The 20603-nt window shown below is 36.3% G+C and overlaps 1 protein-coding gene across 1 annotated transcript; it reads right to left on the bottom strand.

Moving 5' to 3' along the window:
- Positions 1–2456: 2456 nt before the first annotated feature.
- LOC108998711 (putative disease resistance protein At3g14460) lies at positions 2457–8254 on the bottom strand. The gene is made up of 3 exons (XM_035685622.1): positions 4490–8254; positions 4036–4294; positions 2457–3232 (listed from the first exon to the last, which is right to left on the bottom strand). Exon 1 carries the CDS (start codon positions 8252–8254, stop codon positions 4562–4564), a length of 3693 nt encoding a protein of 1230 aa, XP_035541515.1. The 3' UTR covers positions 2457–3232; positions 4036–4294; positions 4490–4561.
- Positions 8255–20603: the final 12349 nt, after the last annotated feature.

Below are 20603 nucleotides of genomic sequence, written 5' to 3'. Positions count from 1 at the left end.
GACTTAAGATTTACTATTTATCAAGTCTTAAGTTTTAGACTATTGGCTAGTCCAATGTGGAGACTTTTTCTCACATCTAACTAAAGTTTGGACTTGTATTGACATTTGACTAATCCATTACTAATGCTCTAAGTTGTACTAGTAGTGTTCACTTCTCGGTGAGCAACGAAATAGGTAATGGTGCTCGCCATCATAGCGAGCAAGCTACAGGGATAAGCCCGTTCATTATGCGAATAATACCACAACACCAGATGAGCATTCTTTTCCTTATAGTGATAAATCTTATGTGTTCCTATAAGAAAAGAAAATCATTTTTCTATTTTTCAAGGTCACGAGGGGCTGTGAAACGCATAAGATCTCATGAAATGGAAATTGAAAAGGGATGTATCTCTAATTCCTTCAAAAATGGTAAAAATATTTGGCACATGAAGAACGAGGCGTGCAACAAATTGTGCCTAAATTACTTAATGATTTACAAATGGCTAATTATTCATGATCGTACATGTAAATTTGTTTGAATATTGAGCTTGATGAATGACAAGCAAAATCAGTGAAACGCAAATTTTGAGGGAGACTTGGGAAGAGGCTAGGGAACATATCAAAACGATGTTGATTATATTATGAAAAGATGATCTTTCTTATTTGCTTTTTAGTTTCTTCTATGCATGGTGTCTTATTTACCCTAAACCAAAAAAGAAGGGAAAGAAAAAATGTTGGTGCAAAAGGGGTTGCAAAACAAAAAATAGTGAGAAAAATTTTTGCTTCAATACGCATTACAATGTCGCTTTCTTTAAAACAATATTTGTCTCTATTAATAACGGTATGCACACGAGTTACAAGCGAATTTACCTCTAAGATATAATAAAGTTTAGAATAAGTCTGTTTGTCTAACTACGTTACGTATACATGAAATTAGATTTCGAATATCCATAGATTTTACTATTTAACTAAGAGATTATAAATCTGTTATATGCAGAAAGAACAAATCCTACTAAAAAGTTTTGAAGAAATGAAAACTTTTGAGAAAAAGATAATTTTAAAATGAACGGAAAAGTTATGGTCACCACGCTTCTCCACCAAACAACTCGCATGAGTTCAAACTCACATGGTGGACCCAAATTATTATAATCATAATTAGTATAAGTTTATAATCTTTCCTTAATTTCTCTTTTTTCAAAATAATTTATAATTTTCAAAAATAAATCTTAAAATATTATTAATAATAAATATAATATATATTATTTTAAAAATATTTCTAACAAAACAATTACCACATGCATGGTATCTTATTTACACTAAAACAAGAAAGAACGGAAAAAAAAGGTACCACCGTGGAAACGTTGGGGGTTTCCCTTCATTTGAATATGTGCTTTGTGTTGACAAATTCGGATTCCTAACTTTCAGTATTAGATCTCTCTCAGTAATTTATCTTTAATTTTTAAAGGATCAGGTTTAAAGGTAATGGACAGTTACAATTAAATTAGAGTGATTTCCAAATACTTTCTAAAATATCATTGTCAGAAGATAATTATAGAAGAAGAGTGTTATAACCCTAAAGAAATTAGATAAAAGGAATCTCACAAATTGACGTAATTTTATGTGATTCGTTAGATCTACTTTACAATAAAAATAAATTTATAATCTGACGAATTACATCAAACCATATAATTTGTAGGATTATTTTTATGTAATTTTTTTGTAAGTAAAGTATTTCTCATTATGAAATGAAAATAGTTAAAAAAACTTCCACCTTCATTTGATTTTTTTTAACAGGACGGAAATCTTCATTTGAGTTCAAATTTAATCAAACCAGCTTAATTATAAGAAAACTTAAAAGCAATTTTACCCTTTTAATTGGGTGCAAAAGTGAGAGAAATCTAGTCTGAGATTTTATTTTTTTATTTTTTTTTAAAAAGAGACAGGTCACATGTCCAAGAGTGACTCATTTTCAATTTTATTAAAAAACCATCATTTATGACAGAATAATACCGTGGTAACAGACATGACACATGGGATTTACACATAGACAATAAAACACAGCCCATGTATCTAACTCCTGAAAAGAAAAAGAAAGACCAAACTCCCAAACCACACAAAACAAAGGATCGAATCCAAGTAAAATGAAACCTGAATCAAACCACACAAACAAAACCAACACTTTAACATCTTAAAGAAGGGAGGCCTATTTTATCAAGTCTAACCATTCCTCTTACAGTCTGCGATAGTCTATCACATTCTCCATATATTTTATTGGTTCCAGCCTCACCATCACGAGCAAATAAATCAACAACTTTGTTACCTTCACAGAAAATATGAGAGACAGTGAAACTCATTCCTTCGAGATTCCAAATATCAATTGAATATATAATACAAGATTGCTAGCCACGTCCACGGGCATGCATGCAAGCAAGCTTGTTGAAAGAAGATGGGATGCAGGGTGTAGCAGCGCTGCTGGTTTTTTTTTTTTTTTTTTGAAATAAACCTCAAAAACTTCATTAATCAAACTTTAAGTAATACAACGTTTATCTTTTTCCAAGCAATTTACAATAACACTTGGAACTTCTTCAATCCAAATCTTAACTTCTTCAAACTTCAAAGCTTCTTTTGCTAATGTATGTGCCACTATATTTCTTTCTCTATGAGCAAAATGTAAAGACCAATTTGGTCTGTTTCTGAACACTGAACGTATATCATCAACTATAAAACCAACACAGGACAGATCCTCCTCCTCACTGTTAACGGCTGAAACAATGTTCTTGGCATCTCCTTCCAACATTACCTTTTGAAAGTTCAGTTCATTACATAGCTCCAGAGCCTTCCAAAGTGCATGACATTCTGCCACTAATGGATCCTGTACGTGCTTCTTCTGATCACAGGCTGCTACCAGTGCCTCTCCCTTCTCGTCTCTAATCACAATACCCATCCCCATTCTCTTCCTCTTTAAATCTAATGATGCGTCCCAGTTAACCTTCACATAATCAGCCTTTGGTACCTGCCATATGTGTCTATTCTCTTCTACACTTACTGAGTGAACTTCCTGCCTTACTACCACACGTGTCCGACTTTGGAAATCATGTTGTTTCTCACATTAATCATCTCCCCAATTAAGAGGATGACAACAAGAACCACGGCCTCCACCAAATTTCCCAATAATAATGTTTCCACGACTCCGAAAGTTATCACTCCAATAACCAAGCCATCTTGACGGAAGCCTTTTGTCTATCATTGTTTGCTGCAAGAGCAGCAAAATCATTAGCTCCAACCAAATATTAGGTAGTTATTTAATTACTCATTTTGTCAAACATACTAAAAACATGAACACACTTTTTCATGGATGTTTGGTAGGAGGAAGAGTGAATGTCACCCAATTGGTAAAGATGCTAAAATTTAAGGAAAGCATTGCAGAAACATAATTTATAACTTTTTCAATAATTTTAGAGAAGTATGATGGATAATATATTCCAACTTGCCTTGCTTTTCCTCTTAACTCAAGCGTGCGAATGCATGAATTTTAAATCTAGTCGATCGAAGTCTGAATTGTAAAACCATATGAGAATTTTCAAAAATAACAAATGTAGGAAAAAAAATGTAGAATTAATGTACATGATCTCCCCGTCTCGAATGAAACTATCCCTATTTCTTGTCATGGGATGCATAGGTAGATCCTGTACAAATGGCACGAGTCTTGATTGGAACAAGTAACAATCAAATGTATTCGTTGGTCAAAAACAAGGTTGTATAAGAACAAGAGAAGCTATAGAAAAAACCTGCACAACCACTAAGCCTTTTCAGCCTACTATATGATGAAGGACAACAGCACGGAACATTTCTGAAGTCAATGGTAGCAAAGATCTTGGCTAAAAATTTAAAAGGGTTGGGTTTTTATGCTTCATAATTTGTTAGGAATACTGAATTTTGAAGGGTTTGATTATATGTGAGAAACATTATGCAATTCTGAAATAAAAATCAAGGCAAAGGATTGATGAAACAATCAACTAGTCATCAAACAATTAAATATTGCAAAGATGTTAGTACCTGAGGCCAATCATTCAATCAATTGTGTTTGTCTTTCTATTCTACCAACAAGTTCAGGTTCTGGGGAATTTACAGCGCAAGTCCTCATTCAATAACCAGAGGATAGGACTCTTCTTAAGACATTATCCCCATGGGGATACGCAATTTGATTCCAAGCACATGACGCCAGTTTTTGCCAATGGAAGCTACCGTATTAAGGAATTAAGGAAGAACATCCGAAAGGAGATCATGTCTAGAAACATGTGTCACTGGAACAAACCTGCAGCTTTATACGAACTTCACGTTAGTATCTAGCGATGACATGACAGAGACTCAACAAACATCAATTATTTTTTTTCTGAAATAATCAATCTGCAAAGCATTCTGTTTCACTCTGAGAAGTTTAAAGCAAACCTTAAACAGGAATGGAAAATCATATTGAGGAATTAGTTAAAATAGTTAAAGATGCACATACCTTTGTCGTTGTCCATCTGTGCTGTAGATAATATAACTGAAATTGGGGACTCTTGCTAGACTTGTAGTTTGGTCAAATCAATTCATAATTAATATAAATGCAGGGGATGTGAGCAATCTTGCGCCTTACTTTTCCTTTTCTGCTTTGCAACTGTTCCTCCAACAAAGCACATTTGTTGATTAGTAGAGTAGAAATGGAGGCAGGCAACCCTTCTTCTTGCATAAACTTCAACTTAGGGCAGGAAAAGATCGACAATAGCTCGAGAGAGGTGAGGTGTCGAAGGGTTTTATAGTCCAAAGATTTCATATTTGGAAATTTAGCGATCTCAAGAGAAACCAAATTAGTAGGAAGCAACCCCACCTCCGGAAAGAACTCCACATCTTCACAATTGCCTTTGATATTAATGTGTCGAATAGAGGGGAGATTTTGAAATCCCCAATCCTTTCTATTGGCGATGAGTTTGTCACAGTCTGTGATGTGAATAGAAATCAGTTTGGAAGGCAAGCCTCCTTCAGGGAATGACTCAACTTCTGGACAATTCTCTAAACGCAAATGCTGAAGAGACGGAAGCAGTATGTGCATTTTGTCAGGTAGTGACTTCACACTTTGACAATTGACGATAGAAAAATGAGCAAGTTTAGGAAATGATACGAAATCAAGTTCAAGTCGTTGAGGGACATTAAAAGACTCCAGATTCATACATCCATTTAGTTTGATGGACGTCAGATTTGGGAATAAGTTTAATGGAAATGACTGTAGAGAATCAAAACTACCAGATAACGACAATGTTTCAAGGGATGAATAGTTCCGGTGCATTGGAAGCTCTAACTTCCTACAATCTTTGATGTCAAGGATTTTTAATGTAGAAGGTAGACCAGCACTGGACAGAGACATAAGCGAGTGGCCACCACTAATTTCTAATTCCTTAAGACAACTGTTGAAGCCCATCAATCTCTCCGGAATGGACTCCAGCGCATAAAATCCTCCAATTGCGAGTTTCTGCAATCCCATTGGCAATTGCTTGAAGAGAGCCTCATTACAATTTCTTAGCTCCAATTGACGTAGAGTAGCAGCGCTCGAAAGTGAAGTCACCAATAGTGGACATTCTTCTATCATAAGTCTAGATAAAGAAGAAGGATGTATGGGCAACTCTCCTGATAACTTGGAGCAGTTACTAATCTCAAGCTCTTCAAGATGAGTAAAAGCTTCACCTTCATTTTCAGCACCAAAAGCAAACCATTTCTCCAGCTTCGACATGTTTCTAACCTTCAAAACTTTCAAGGCTACAAATGGTTTCGTTGAAGACGAACAATTGCCATAAAATTCTCTGCCGACTTCATCGATTCCGTCAAACTGAACAATAGAAAGGGACTGCAGAGAAGGTAGCTGTCCAAGTGGCGGCAAGACAGAGCAATAGTTGCAGTTAAATAGATTGAGAGATTCTATATTAGAAAATGAATGATGTCCGACCCAGTCTGGAAAATTTTTACCACCATAGCCGATGATAGAGAGCCGTTTCAAGTTTATATGGGGTTTGAGATTGTCCAATACATCCCTTTGACTTTCTAAAATATTATTTTCGTCATTCCACTCCAACTTCAACTCCTCCAAATACTTTTTATCATTCAATCTCGCAACCAAAGCACCTACAGGGGATACAACATTTTGGAGATTAGAAATAAGGAGCTTCCCCCCAAGATTTGCCAGTTTCCCGAGCTCTCCTACGCCCGCTCCACTTTGTTCACTGACAATAAATTCAGTCAAAGTCTGAAGATGACATAGTCTACCCAATTGTACTGGCGTCTCTTTTATGGGAGTAGAACTAAAATCCAGATGACGCAAATTAATGAGTTTATGAATATCTCTTGGCAATACTGTAAGACTCCTACACTTCGATATTTTCAAAGTCTGCAAGTTGCACAACTTGCATATAGAATCAGGTAGTTTCGTAATTGCAGTCAAGGAAACATCCAAATGCCGTAGATGCTTCATTTTGCCAATTGAATCAGGCAATTCGGCGAAATTAGGAGAAAGAGATAGATTAAGAACTCGTAAGCATCTTAGAATTGGCAGCAAATCATGCATAAGTTCTTTACCTATCATTATAAGGTAATAATCTATTTTTAGGAAAGTACGCAACCCCTTAGCCTCATAAAGCGCCGCATACTTCTTAGTAGTATCAACAATTGTTTTAGCAACTGACAAATGGCGTGTCTTGTTCACAATTTCAGGAGAATTTTCACCCTCTAGTCTGAATGTAAATTGTCCTGACACAAATCTTGCTAAGTCATTGACAAGATCATGCATTACAAATCTAAGAGAATCTTCCCTTGATTGTTGGAACATTAATGATCTTGATACAAGGTCAGCGAAATAATCATCACCAATTTGTTCCATCGTTTTGTCTTTCCCTTGTGGCAAGAAACCTTCAGCCATCCACAATAAGATTAACTCTTCCTTTTTGAAATTATAACCTTTAGGAAATATTGAACAGTAAGCAAAGCAACGCTTTAGATGTAAGGGCAAATATTTGTAGCTTAATCTTAGAGCAGGAATAATATCACTTTGCAAGTCCCAAATTTCGCTCATCATTATCTTATTCCACTCCCTAATGTCTAGTTCAGACCATAAAAGAGCTCCAATTGTCTTGACTGCTAAAGGTAGGCCTTCACACCTTTTAACAATCTGTCTACCAATTACTTCCAACTCTGGATGAGCATCCGAGTTACCAGAATGAAACGCGTGTTTTGAAAATATTGACCAGCAATCATCTTCTTGTAATTTCTTTAGATCGTAAATCGTAGTAGAATGCATGGTTGATGCAACGCGTTTCTCTCGTGTCGTTACAATCACCCTACTCCCTTCTGCTCCAGATTTAAAGGGGTTGCTTAACGCCTCCCATTCTGAATAACTCTTATTCCAAACATCATCTAATACAAGAAGAAATTTCTTCCCTGTCAGATTCTGCTGTAGTGTAACTTGAAGCCAATCTAGATTCTTACTCTCACTGTTAGTTGACAATCCAAGTTTCTCTAAAATTATTTTCGTCATCTTCAACACGTCAAAATCATCCGAAACACAAACCCACACTTTAAGATCAAAATGCCCCTCCATCCTATTGTCGTTGTAAACAAGTTGAGCAACGGTTGTCTTCCCAAGTCCCCCCATACCAACAATAGCAATTACACACAACTCATTTCCACCGACCTTATCTGACAGCAACAAATTAATAATTGCCTCCTTATCATATGTCCTACCAAAAATGTTAGATTCTTTAACCAAAGACGTAGTGGACGATCTTCTGGATGATTTTTCTCGAACGCTTTCTTTCAAACCTATAACATCCTTCTGGTTTACTAGATGATCCAACGTCTGGAGTACGTCTTTTATCTTTGGTTCTATCTCCTTGACAAAAGGATTAAGAGAAGTAGAGATGGTTTTTCGTACCTTAGTTGCGACAGTAAGAAATTCAGCATCCAACTTGCATTGCAAGACTTCAGTTTGAATCTCATCCAGGATATCTTCTGCATCATAGACGGCATCTTTGAGCTCATCAAGCCACTTTTTAACCATAGGCTTTGTAAATTGCATTTCCTCAGCATCTTCGAGCACCACATTCGTAGACAACAGTACTATCTCCAGCCTCTTTAAGAGTCCACCGTCAAGTTTTCGACTTTTGAAGAAGTCAACAAACTCGCGAGAAGCAAATTTTTCAAAGAATACTTGGAGGAAGGGGGGGAGAAGTAAGCCTACAACTTCAGCCATGTTTACGGGGATGAAAGAGCAGAAATCAAAGTAAACGAAAGAAGGAAGGGATGGCAAATAGCGGAGCAAAGTCAGATGGTAATTGGTAAGGTCTCTGCTTAGACAGTGTGCTATATAATTAAATACTGGTCTGTATTGGTCATACAAGAGAGTGCCTAGACATAAGCGATGGAGCTGCCTGCAATACTGCTGAGTGAGAGAGACGGTGTGAGCTTTTCGTTTTATATTCTCGTTTATTTTTTTTATTATTAATATTTGCTATACGTACAGTCATTGAATGTGGCCAAATGCATGTAACCTAACCTTCTTGTTGTTAATTATAAATAAATAAATTAATTTAATTATGTCCCTCACGCCCTTTTAATAATCATTTCTAATGCCTACCAAACTTGACTTCCTAACAATTAGACGAAAACGACTTAATTGTAACAATTATTGATCTTAATCTCCCTGATATGTGTGTGTATGTTTCGCTGCTTTTTCCTTAACTCACCTCCAATATCACCTTTGCTTGAGTTTATAACTGTGTTCTTAATTATATTATTTTAATTCACCTCCGGTTTATAAAAAAAAAAACTTTGTTTTACAAATAAATAAACCTACCACGTTTTCTATATTCTTTTTTATTTTTTAGTAAGGTACCGTTTAGATATAAGAAGTATTTTATCTTATCTCATCAATATAATTTTTTAAATTTTTACATAAAATATAATAATTAATTAATTTTTAAAAAAAATAATATTTTAATCAAATTACGACTTGTCATCGATTTTGAAGGTGCCATCTACCAAATTGACGTATACACACTCCATCAATTTACATAAAAATTCAAAATTTTTCTTTCTTTATATTTTGGTGGTCGTATGACTTATGCAAAGCCATCCATCTTCCGACTTCACTTCACACAAAGTTAAACAATTACTTAGAAGGAATTCTTCTTTTCTTTAATGAGCCAAATAAAGACTTTCTCAAATTTGCATAAGAATGTGGAGAAATGAATTTTGCTAAGTATGCTCAGGAGAAATATACTTCTTACTTAGTAATATAATTTTTTGGCCAACTTGGTTGTTTCGACGATTTCTTAAAAAGATCGAAATGACTTGATTTTTATAGTAATAAATTGATAAATGGAGTAGAGATGAAAAGCTATATTGGTTTTTTTTTTTTTTTTGTTCTTTTTTATGCATGGTGGATGAATGAAGTAGAGATTAAAGTTTTATTTGTTTTGATGAAAACTTCAGTCCCACTTTTTAAATAAAATTAAATAATAAATTTCTTAATTTTGAAAAAGAGTTTATTTATTTATTCAGTTGAGGTTTTTTTATTTATTTTTAAATTAATTTATTTTTTAATGAAAAAGTAAAACAGATTGAGATGAATAATTTTGTATGCTTTGGAAAAAATTAGGAAGAAGTATCTACTACAGATAAAAAATAACTCTACCATAGATCAATATATTATCTCTATATATCCAAACATGGGCTAGTGCAAGCCTTTGTTTTTGAGTGCTTTAAAAGCTGAGCTTGGGAGAAAATGGCCTTTTTTTTTAGATGAGATTTTTTTAGATGTGTGAATAGTATTTAGATATTTGAATTAAGATGAGATGATTTTTAAAGATGTGTGTAATTGCAGGCATTAAGTTTAAAATTTTAAATTCTTTCAGTACACAAAATGTGTGTTCTATAACATTACGAAGTAAGGAATGACAATAATTAAAATAGTCTTTGTACCCCCGAAATTGAAGCTAACTATGATGATCACTTCTATGATACCTTTATCTGTGATAGGGTCAAAAATCCTGAAGTGCATGGGAAAGCAAAATCGACTAAATAATAACTACCTGGCCAAATCTCATCCAAAACACACAGTAAGATTACTTGAAAGGGAAAAAACATCACAAAAAATCAATCATTTTTCCATTATATAATATAAGAAGTTTACCCTCAGGTGGTCATGAAAATTGGGCAGATCCTTCACTCAACGCATGGAGGAGGACACGAGCGTTATGTGTTGTTCCCTCCCATCCAGTGTATACAAATGTAAACTTCATATCGAAGTCACATATACACAATACATTTTGGGCAACTCGCCCATGCCGGTTTCGAAATGTCTCACGTACTTCAGCTGTACTTCGGCGTCCATCATAGTGTCGTCCATCGCAGCAGTGCATCGCTGTCAACACAGAAATAAAATCGTTAATAAAAAAACTACCTTAGATATATTTAATTATGGTTTCAAATACACCACTTTCATCTTAATTATTTGTAGTCAATATTGGAAAATTTAAAGGAAAATTTCTTACCCCAAACCAAGGAGAATTTTGATAGTTGCCTGCAATATAGGGATGCATCTCGTCTGTGACATTTGACCATATAATATGTCTCTCAAACTCACATAGTGCCTTCATCACCCTTCTCACATGTTTATTAATTGTTTAGCTCGAATATAATATAATGCGCGAAATGTAGGTACCTCCATTCGGAACAAGTCCTTACAATTTTCTTGATGTCAATTCAAAATTTCTATCATATATTGATCTTCCCAAAAGCCTATATTGTGTTGTGGCATTCTACAATTTCATCCCAGTCTAAAGGTTACGATCCTAATAAGGGTGATTATTTCAAGCGGATCGTACTCATCACCACTAGAACTCCCTTCTTGGTCATAGCTAACATCTTCTCCATCGACGTTTGCGTATATTGTTGGACTTCCCGATGACCAATTATCATCATCCATTCTCTAAAACGTTCAATGAAGCTGTTGTCAAAATTATGTTAGAATACATACATGGGTAATATATTAATTACATTACCTTGTCAACAATTTCTAATAGTACCATTAAATTTAAAACACATCAAGAAACACAACATTACATTAATACCAGCATAAGACAAGCATAATACCATGTTCATCCAATACGTTCAAATAGCAACTAATAATATCTAATACAGATGTAATATCAAATGACATAAAGGCACAAAAACAACTTCCTCAACAATGCATAGCCCACGATCGCTTTTGCACGTCACCATAGCCAGAAAACGCCTCTAGACCATGGGATCAAGTAAGCAGTCGAATGCACAGTAAATGTTCTCTTCCAGCAATGGAGACTGAAGTGCATGCATTAGTGCCACACAATGACCAAATGGATCCCAACTGTCATTGTTGTGCATGGTTGGTCTCAATCCTTTACTACGCTTTCCAGCCAATAACTTAGCTCTACCCTTATAGCACTTCCATCGTGCGACTGATGTACGCCTCATCTCATCGAGCAGTTTGATGACAAGATCCACCTGCCTGCTTTGTCCCCCCCCTTTTTACACCAACGTGACAAGTGTGTCTACAGTCTCGTAGAAGGTGTCCGCATGTCCATGGAAACATCTATGCCATCAATATTAACCTCCACTCTCTGTTGCGTGCCAATGCGAGACCTCGACGTCGCATCTCTGCATCAAGTCGACATTCCTCATCACTACTTGGGGGTGGTTGGGTTGACGCATGGTGGAGTGTACCAGTGGCAATTGACTCGCCAAAAATAGTGCAAAGTTTCGCATGTTTTGGACAGCCTATGGTCTGGAACCAATTCAATTGTGGCTTTGCTTAGGTCAAATATATCAATAGATTTTTAGATATTGGTTACGAAGACATAAAAAGATAAGGAAACATGTTATTTCTCGCATTAGTATGAGATTTAATTTTTTATGACAAGTGATATATCCTTACCCTAATGGCATTTGCCCAGTGCTCGTCACTACCTATCATCGTTTTGGTGTCAGGGTCCCATCCGATACTAGTTTGGCTCATCAAGTCGGTGAAATTTCATTGCCTCTTCTTAAGCCTTTGTAGTTTGCCCTTTACTTGGTTCGCATCATAAGCCCTTATACCCACAACAGTAAGGCGTTGAGCGTAGAATGCGGGGTCCCTACTTGTGATCTTCTCTGCCCGTAGTGCACTAGTAAGGGCGTCCCCATACAACATCTCAATGAAAATATCATCTATCCCATCTGCCCATCTCTCACAACAGTGTGTGTATTTTCCAGATCATCCATGTGAAATAGTTAAAAATACACATAAAGGATATATAGAAGATATTGTGTGTAATATAAGTACAAAAGGCACATTAGTTACAGGTTTGATGAAAATGACACATAGGCTAGTGAAGAACTGCAACAAGTAATATGAATTAATGCATATGAAAAGATGACAAAATTTAAAAATTTAAACAACAACGAAAGTGGGACATACCTGTCGAGTGTGAGTTATGCGACATGAGAGTAGGTTGTAATGCTAGGAAAACAACAAAATATAGATTCTTCAGAAAACACCAACTAGCAATTTAAAGATATCAAGTACTATCTGAAAGACAATATTGGCAGTAGAGGACTATAAAGGTGCTTATTTGCAACTTCAAGGTGAAAACCAAGGCCTTTTGGGTCAATGGGTAATCAAAAGGTTTCTGATTCACAACCTTTGTCCCAATAGTTGAAATCTTGTATTTGAAAACTCCAACTCCTAATTTTTCTAAAGTAGTAAATTAATCATATGTTTTACACCCTTCATGTGATGTATTCTTGTTATTAAAAAAAAAAAAATCTCAAAAAGGTTTATGCAAAAAGACCCATGCTTACTTTGAGTCACGCTCAATGATTATTTCCTTGTACAGGATCATGCATGTACATTATTTTCAACCGTTAGAAAACTAGTTTTTTTATTTTTCACCACTAATACAAAACTAATCCCTTACAACTTCAGTAGTTAAACTTCTAGGTAGTCAACAACACATCTCTTTTACAGCACACAACAAACAACAATAGAAATGGACACCAAACCCACACACACAATAAGGCACTTACTTGTCATAGGCTTATAACTAAGAACATATAATGTCAACAATTATTCAAAACACCTCACTGCTGCAGAGAAATCATTCTCCTTTTTTATTTTTGTTTTATTTTAGGAGAGAAACTGAGACATCATTAAAGGAAGATCATACAAAAACAGGCCGACCTTACCTGCCACCCACATGCACATGTGCAAGTAGAAAATGCCTATAAAAATAATTGCACCCATTCTAGTAATGATTAGTCTACAAATCAATAGGCAAACTCTTTGAAAACAACTACCATTCCAACTTTAAGTAAACCATACAGAAGATTTTTATAGTCTACCAAAGGTACAATGATGTCAATTAACTTGATTTTGCTCCATTCCAGCCCATGCTTTGAAAAAAGCTCAACATGACAACATATACTCAATAAGCTAGATCTCTATGTATGGCAGTTCTAGTTATGAACTTCATTTTCCATAGTTCTGCTAAGACATTTCCCTGAATTCTATATACTAAATGGGAAACATCTAAAATGTTCAAACTCATAAATGTTTCACTTCTATTCAGTATCTAGTCTCTGGACCTACACGCTCAGGCTAGTTTGTTGTCGTATCTGCACCAACATTTATGGATAGCCTATGCTTCACTCAAAAACCCAACTCCAAATACAATATAAATTGGAAAAATCTTAAAAAATAAAGAAGTTAAAATAATTAGATTGTGCTAACATGTTTATAATAGGCATTAAGGAGTGAAGAATTAGCGTAAATACCAGCATGGTACATGGGTTGGGTATACCTGATGAACCAAATCTCAGAAGAACATCCCCATAAATCAAGAACCCAATGCCATACATAGAACGTCCCAAAATTAAAATCCACAATATGAACGGTCGAAATACTATCCAAAAAGGAAAAAAAAAAAAAAACATGAAAATCTTTTCGAAACGACTTCTACCAAACAACCAAATCACTTAAAAATAAAAAAAAAATAAAATAAAACATGCTCCACATGAAGAGTTGAAAAATCCAAAAAGGCCAAAGAAGAAAACATGAAAATCTTGAAGTTGGGCCTAATTGAAAGGTCTGAGATTGCAATCTCACTAGTCACGAAGTCAAATCCAACCATACAGTGAGAGACTACTCTAGAGAGGGAGGCACAAGAGAAAGAATCAATTTAAGAAAAATTGAATATATGGTCTCATGAAGAAACAAAATGAAAAAAATATCAAGGATTAATGACATATTTTTGCTCTAGAATAATGAAAATACCCAGGGTTAATAAAAATGCAAATCCAACATGGGACACGAGATCTGCTTACCTGGTAGGACCGAGTCTTCTTAGTCATCGTGGCTGACCTATGGGTGATATGCCATTTATGGCCAGAGTAAATGATAGTGGTGCGCCGTGAGGTGAGATTGGTTCTAGTGGATATGCTCGGCTTGGGCATCTTCAATATATAGACTTGTTCTGAAATAACTTAGGCTTCACTAAGCATAGAAGAACCCGTGATTCTCGACAAACCCATTGCCCAAAATAAAGCAGGAATGGCAAGGGCCCCGAAATTGGTTTGTAGTTAAAGTCAAACCCACTGCCGTTGTAGAAGGCATGAGAATCTGAGCTGTTTGAAGCCCTGCGACTGTATTGTTTTTGAAGAGGGGCGAAGACCATTTGACTGTGTTTCGCTAGGGCTATAAGGAAATTTTTGCACTGTGTAGAGGGAGATTCACACGGCGTCGTCGGACCATGTGATGCAGGTCTGGGCAGCTAGGGTTTGCAGATGTCGGGCTTGGGGAATGAAGGAGAAAGGGAGGCGCTCTACGAAAGGGAAAAAGTTAGGGCAACACTAGAAGGGAGCTACAGCTTACCAGGAGAGAAAAATTGAAGAAGCACGTGGGTGTGTCTGTTGATCAGCTGCTGGTGTTAAGTAAAATTGATATACAGTGTTCGAATAACTTCAGATTTGTAAAGATGAGATAAAAATGACCGTTTGCTTTCACAAAGTTTCTGTCCGTACAGATGAGAGACTAATGTGAAATATTTAAATTTTAAAAATTATCTTTCAATTCAAATGATGTCATGTATATAGTGTGCAGTGTAAAGGCTTTTAAATAGAATTATTCATATGCTAGACCAATGGATTATTGTTTCTTTCAAAACCCACCCATGACCCACTCTGTCACGATTGTTTCTCTAGATAAGTTCAGAAAACACTCCAGCCCAAGGTTTTTAATTTCGTTCCGGTCGGAATTTTCCATGCCAAAACAATAGCTAATACAATTATTTTTATGATTACAATAATGGCGTGAGTGAATACTGTGGAATGATCGATGCATATGTTTTTATGATTGCAATATTCATATCCTAACCAACTTACTTTTCATTCCTCACTTGTTTTTATGATTACCTCCCCCATTGCGGAATGCAGTTGAAAAAAAAAAAAAGAACCTGCTCGATCCGACCAAAAAATTATGGGTCGAGTCGGTTTGGCGTGTTATTGTGATTAGGTCGGGTCAGTCCAGGTCTAGACCCGGTTGGTTCTGATCGAGTTGCAGGCCTACACCCCGTCACGATTGTTTCTCTATATATGTTCAGAAAACATTCCAGAACAAGGTTTTTAATTTCATTTCGCTCAAAATTTTTCGTGCCGAAACAGTAGTCGATACAGTTTAGTTAGGTATTCCGTTCTAGGTAAAATTCCGGTCATTTCAGGATATTCTGGCTGTAATATGCATTTCGGTCCGGAATGAATGTTAACAACATTTTGGTAAATTTTTTGAAAAATTAGGATGTGCTTGTTATTTTTTATTTCTTTTTCACCTACCCACATAGGCTTTCAAGAAGGCAAATTATCCTCAATTTTTTTTATTGAATCTAATATCTAATTTCTCTCATGTGTCCTACATGCACACTAAGCATATCAATAGTATCATTTTTTTTTTCCTGAAATGTATGTTTTTAAGACTTGGATTAATAAGTATTATTGAAGAATTTAATTTGTTAATTTTTTTCTAAGTATTTTGGAATATATTTTATATATATATGTTTTTAAAAAAACTAGGCGACGCCTAGACTTTTTATTAAAACCCTCACTTTAGGCAGAAGAATACCGTGGTTACAAGACATTCCATATAATAACCTTATTACCAAGCTAATTACAATAATATTGAAAGAATAGAAATCAAGCACAAAAGGACCCAACCACCCTTGTATCTAGCAGAGCCTCAAATTTGGAAGACCACTTCGGTCGGTTCTCAATATGCCTTTTAGCAAATGAGGAATAATATCAAAATACTCGCCGTTGCATCCTTGGCTACCCAATCACGCAAGCCAGTCAGCTGTAGAATTACCCTCCCTAAAAACATGTTGAAACCGCACATTCAACTCCCTTATATGACTACAAATCTCTTCCCAAAAATCTTCTAGGTACCATAAATTACATCTACCTTCCTTCAACCAGTTGACAAACAAAAGGGAATCCATTTCAATTATAATGTTGTTAAAACCATGTGTCTTACCTTGTCTCAACCCAAATAATAATGCCATCAATTCCGCCCTATTATTCGAACCGATACCCGTATATTCCACAAAAGCAAACTGCAATTTTCCTTCATGGTTTTGAAGCACACCACCTGCACCAGATTCTCTTGGATTATTAAGGCTACTCCCATCCACATTTAGCTTGAACCAACCATGTACTGGCTTATGCCAATAAATTGCTCTCAACTGCTTTGGACGTGCATGAATTATCGGCAAGTTCAGTGTAGACAAAATCGCACAATCCCTCTTGTCCAATCTATGAGACGTTCGCAACCTACTGGCCACCCATGTAATCTAGTACTTTACTTTGCGCCATAAAACATCAAATGAGTCCTTTTTACCTTCCATACGAGCCGCACACCTCCAAGACCACAGACTCCACGTTAGATGGGACCAAACTAATAAAATTACCCACCTGTGAGGCTTTCTTTGTGCACTGAAACCATGCCTCCATTGACTGATCCCATGTTCTATTTGAAACAAATGGAATTTCTAGAAAAATGGAACAAGTCTGCCCTAGTTTATTGGCAATTTTCCCAGCATATAAAACGTGATTCAAGTCTTCAACTGCCCCTTCTTCACAACACTCACACTTGGAAACCACAAGAATGCCAATGCATCGAATCCTATCATCCACACTATGAGATAAAGCTTTCCACATGGCAAAGGAAATTTTTTTTGGTAAAGTGACATGCCAGATCCAATCAGACCACTACCTTTTTGGAGCAACAACACGCACAAGATCCCAAGCCATTGAAGTTGTGAACTTTCCATCAGACTTTCCCAACCAGATTAATATGTCCGAGCCATCTTTTGTACCCCCTACTTTGGTTAATATCTTCTCCGTAATCTCCGCTCCCACTATCTGCACTAAATAATCCACATCCCAGCAATTCTCTACCATGCATTCCTTAATTTTCAACTTCGGATGTTCAGATTGCACTCAGCACATAATGGCCCAGATTCTAGCCAATTATCACGCCAAAATGAAATATTTCCTTCTCTAACAATTCATTTGGATCAGCTTATCACAAATAGGATTTGCGCCACAATACTCCTCCAGAAATGAGTCCCTCTCAATGAATTACTAGTGAAATATGTTGCTCCTTTACATACTTAGCATTAAAAAAATTAGCCCACAAAGAATTTTCAGTAAGCAGTTTCCATGCAAACTTTGAATGTAAAGACTTTTGGACCTCAATGAGATTCTATTGGCCAACACCTCTCTCACCTACTGGTTAACACATCGATTCCCACTTCACCCATTTCTTTTTTGGTTTCCTCTTAGCTGAACCCCAAAAGAAAGTGCTGAAGAGTTGATTGAACATAGTAAAAACCGACTTCGGTGCATGTAAGACAGCTAACAAATGTACTGCCAGACTTGCTAACACATGCTTTAATAGAATTAATCGAGCCCCTGAAGATAAAAATCAAGTCATCCCTCTATTTTCTTCTGAATTTTCATAACCAATTCGTCTAAAAACAGAGTCTTCATATGCCCATCAATGATAGGAACTCCCAAATATTTAATTGGAAAATTGCCAGCGGTAAAGCTTGTAAGCTCCAATATTTGACGCTGTCTAGTAGGAGATATTCTGGTAGAGAAAAATATAGTTGATTTTGCTTCATTGACTACCAGACCCTACCAAGAAGCATATATATTAAGAATAACTTTAATCCTCTTGACAAACGGCTTACCTCCATTGGCAAAGATCATCATATCATCCGCATAAAGCAAATGGGAAATTAACGGACCACGTAGCTAGGAATATAAACAATAAAGCCATCCTGAGATTTCTACTACAGAAGACGTGGAAACACCTCCTCAACTAAAATAAATAAGGCGATATTGGGTCGCCTTGGCGAAGATCCCTTCCCTTTTAAAAAAACCTTTAGTCGTTCCATTCATGACCATCGAATATCAAAGAGTAGTAACACATTGTTTTATAATATTACAAACCTCAACTGAAAAACCAAAAGCATGAAGAACTTGGAATAAAAAATTCCAATCAATCGTATCATAGGCTTTGACCATGTCAATCTTCATCATAAGATTACCTCCTCTAACCAGCGAATTGATAGCATGCACTAATTCTTGGGTTATGCTAATGTTCTCGATAGTACTTCTTCCCGACAAAAACACACCTTGTTACATAGAAATTAATCTACTCAAAACCGATGTAAGACGACCCACCAACAGCTTCGAACAGATTTTATAAACTACTGAGCGTAGGCTTATGGGTCTGAATTTGCCAAAAGATGAAGGATTCAGGACCTTAGGAATTAAAACAATGAAAGAAGAAGTATAGTACCTTGGAATAGAATAGCCCAAGAAAAATTCTTGCACAGTCTCCACTAACTCAGCTTTCACCAAGGTCCAGCAATGCCTGAAAAATCCAGAGCCAAACCCATTTGGACCTGGGCTGCTATTCACAGGTATTGAAAATAGAGCATCCTTAATATCCTGTTCTGATGGAGCCCAACATATAGATTGATTTTCCACTTCCGATACCTCATGTTGAATAATATGTGATATATTGGGAGCATTAGTACTGGACCATGCCTGAAGAAGACCCTCAAAGTAAATCACAGCTTCCTTATGAATTCCTTCCAGGGTTGATAATGTTCGTCCATCACTAAGATGCATCTCCTTAGCTACATTATGTTTCTTTGCCTACAATGCTGCAAAAAAAGATGAAGAAACCTCCCCATGATTAATCCATGCCTGCTTGATTTTTTGAGCAATCCTAACTTCTTCTCTTTTTAACCAGGATGTTAGCTCAACTTGCGATGCCAAAACATCACTTTCAACGTCCTTAGAGTATTGCACCTGTAAACTCCTCGTGCCTTCCTCAATTCTCTCCTCAAGCCTTTTAATATGGTCCCCCGTCCAGCCAAACACTTCTATGTTCCATTACCGAAGTGCCACCTTCATCCTTTTGAGCTTAGAAGCAAGCTTTAAAAATCCCGATCCACTGTCATTCTGCTACCAAACGTTGTAACTAACCTCTATAAATCATCATGTGTAGTCCACATTTGTTGGAACTTAAAAGAACTAGGAGAATATCTCGCCAAACTTTCAGCCAACCTAAGGAGCAAAGGAGAGTGATTAGATGACCTGCAAACCAAATATTGAAGGGAACTGGTAGGAAATAACTCCAACCACTTGGTATTACAGAGAGCTCTGTCCAGTCGAGCCTAACTTCTCGCCAACCCACTCTGGCCATTACACCACGAAAGATTATTTCCAGAGAAAGGAACTTCAATAAGTCCTCCAGCATCAATAAAATTAGAGAAATATGCCATTGCACAAGGCAGCCTAGGATGCCCACCCTTTCACTCGCCATCATTCCTTATAATATTAAAGTCACCTATGATGACCCACGGCAATGCCAATACACCCATAGAGACCAAATCAGACCAAAGTGATCTTCTATCCAAGTATCTACATTTGGCATACATAGCCGATACCACCACAGAAGAATTAATCAACAAAGTTACGTGTTGACTAGAGGCAGCAAGCACACTAACCTGTATATCATCCTGCCAAAAAATTCAATTTTTTCCATCATTGATTCCATTTGAGAAAGATGCATCAAACCGAAATATATTTTGACAACATAAAAGTTCAGTATCACTTCTAAAATGTTCTGCCACCATAAGCATTTTTGGTTTATGAATTTTTAACAAAGACCAGAGTCTTTATTTCGAGGTTCCGAGACCGCTCCCAACTCTGGAAGCTCCACCTGAGTAGAATGCCCTAAGAACTCCAAAAAATATGAAACCGCACCATCATGAACCTCCTGATGAGAGTTAAAACTACTCCATTTTGAAGCTTCATCTCCAAAACCTAAGACTGCTTTCTCCTAATTTTAAGCAAAGTATGAGAATAACGAGAATTTTGATATCCTTGCTTCAACCAACGAACCTTAGCACATTGAGCCAACCAAGACTCTTCTCATTTTTTTCCCAAGTTTGGAG

Source organism: Juglans regia, chromosome 14 (genome assembly GCF_001411555.2).
Source record: "Juglans regia cultivar Chandler chromosome 14, Walnut 2.0, whole genome shotgun sequence".
NCBI classification, from domain to species: Eukaryota; Viridiplantae; Streptophyta; class Magnoliopsida; order Fagales; family Juglandaceae; genus Juglans; species Juglans regia.
Note: the sequence above shows the minus strand (reverse complement) of the source record. Positions and strands in the feature narration are given on the sequence as shown.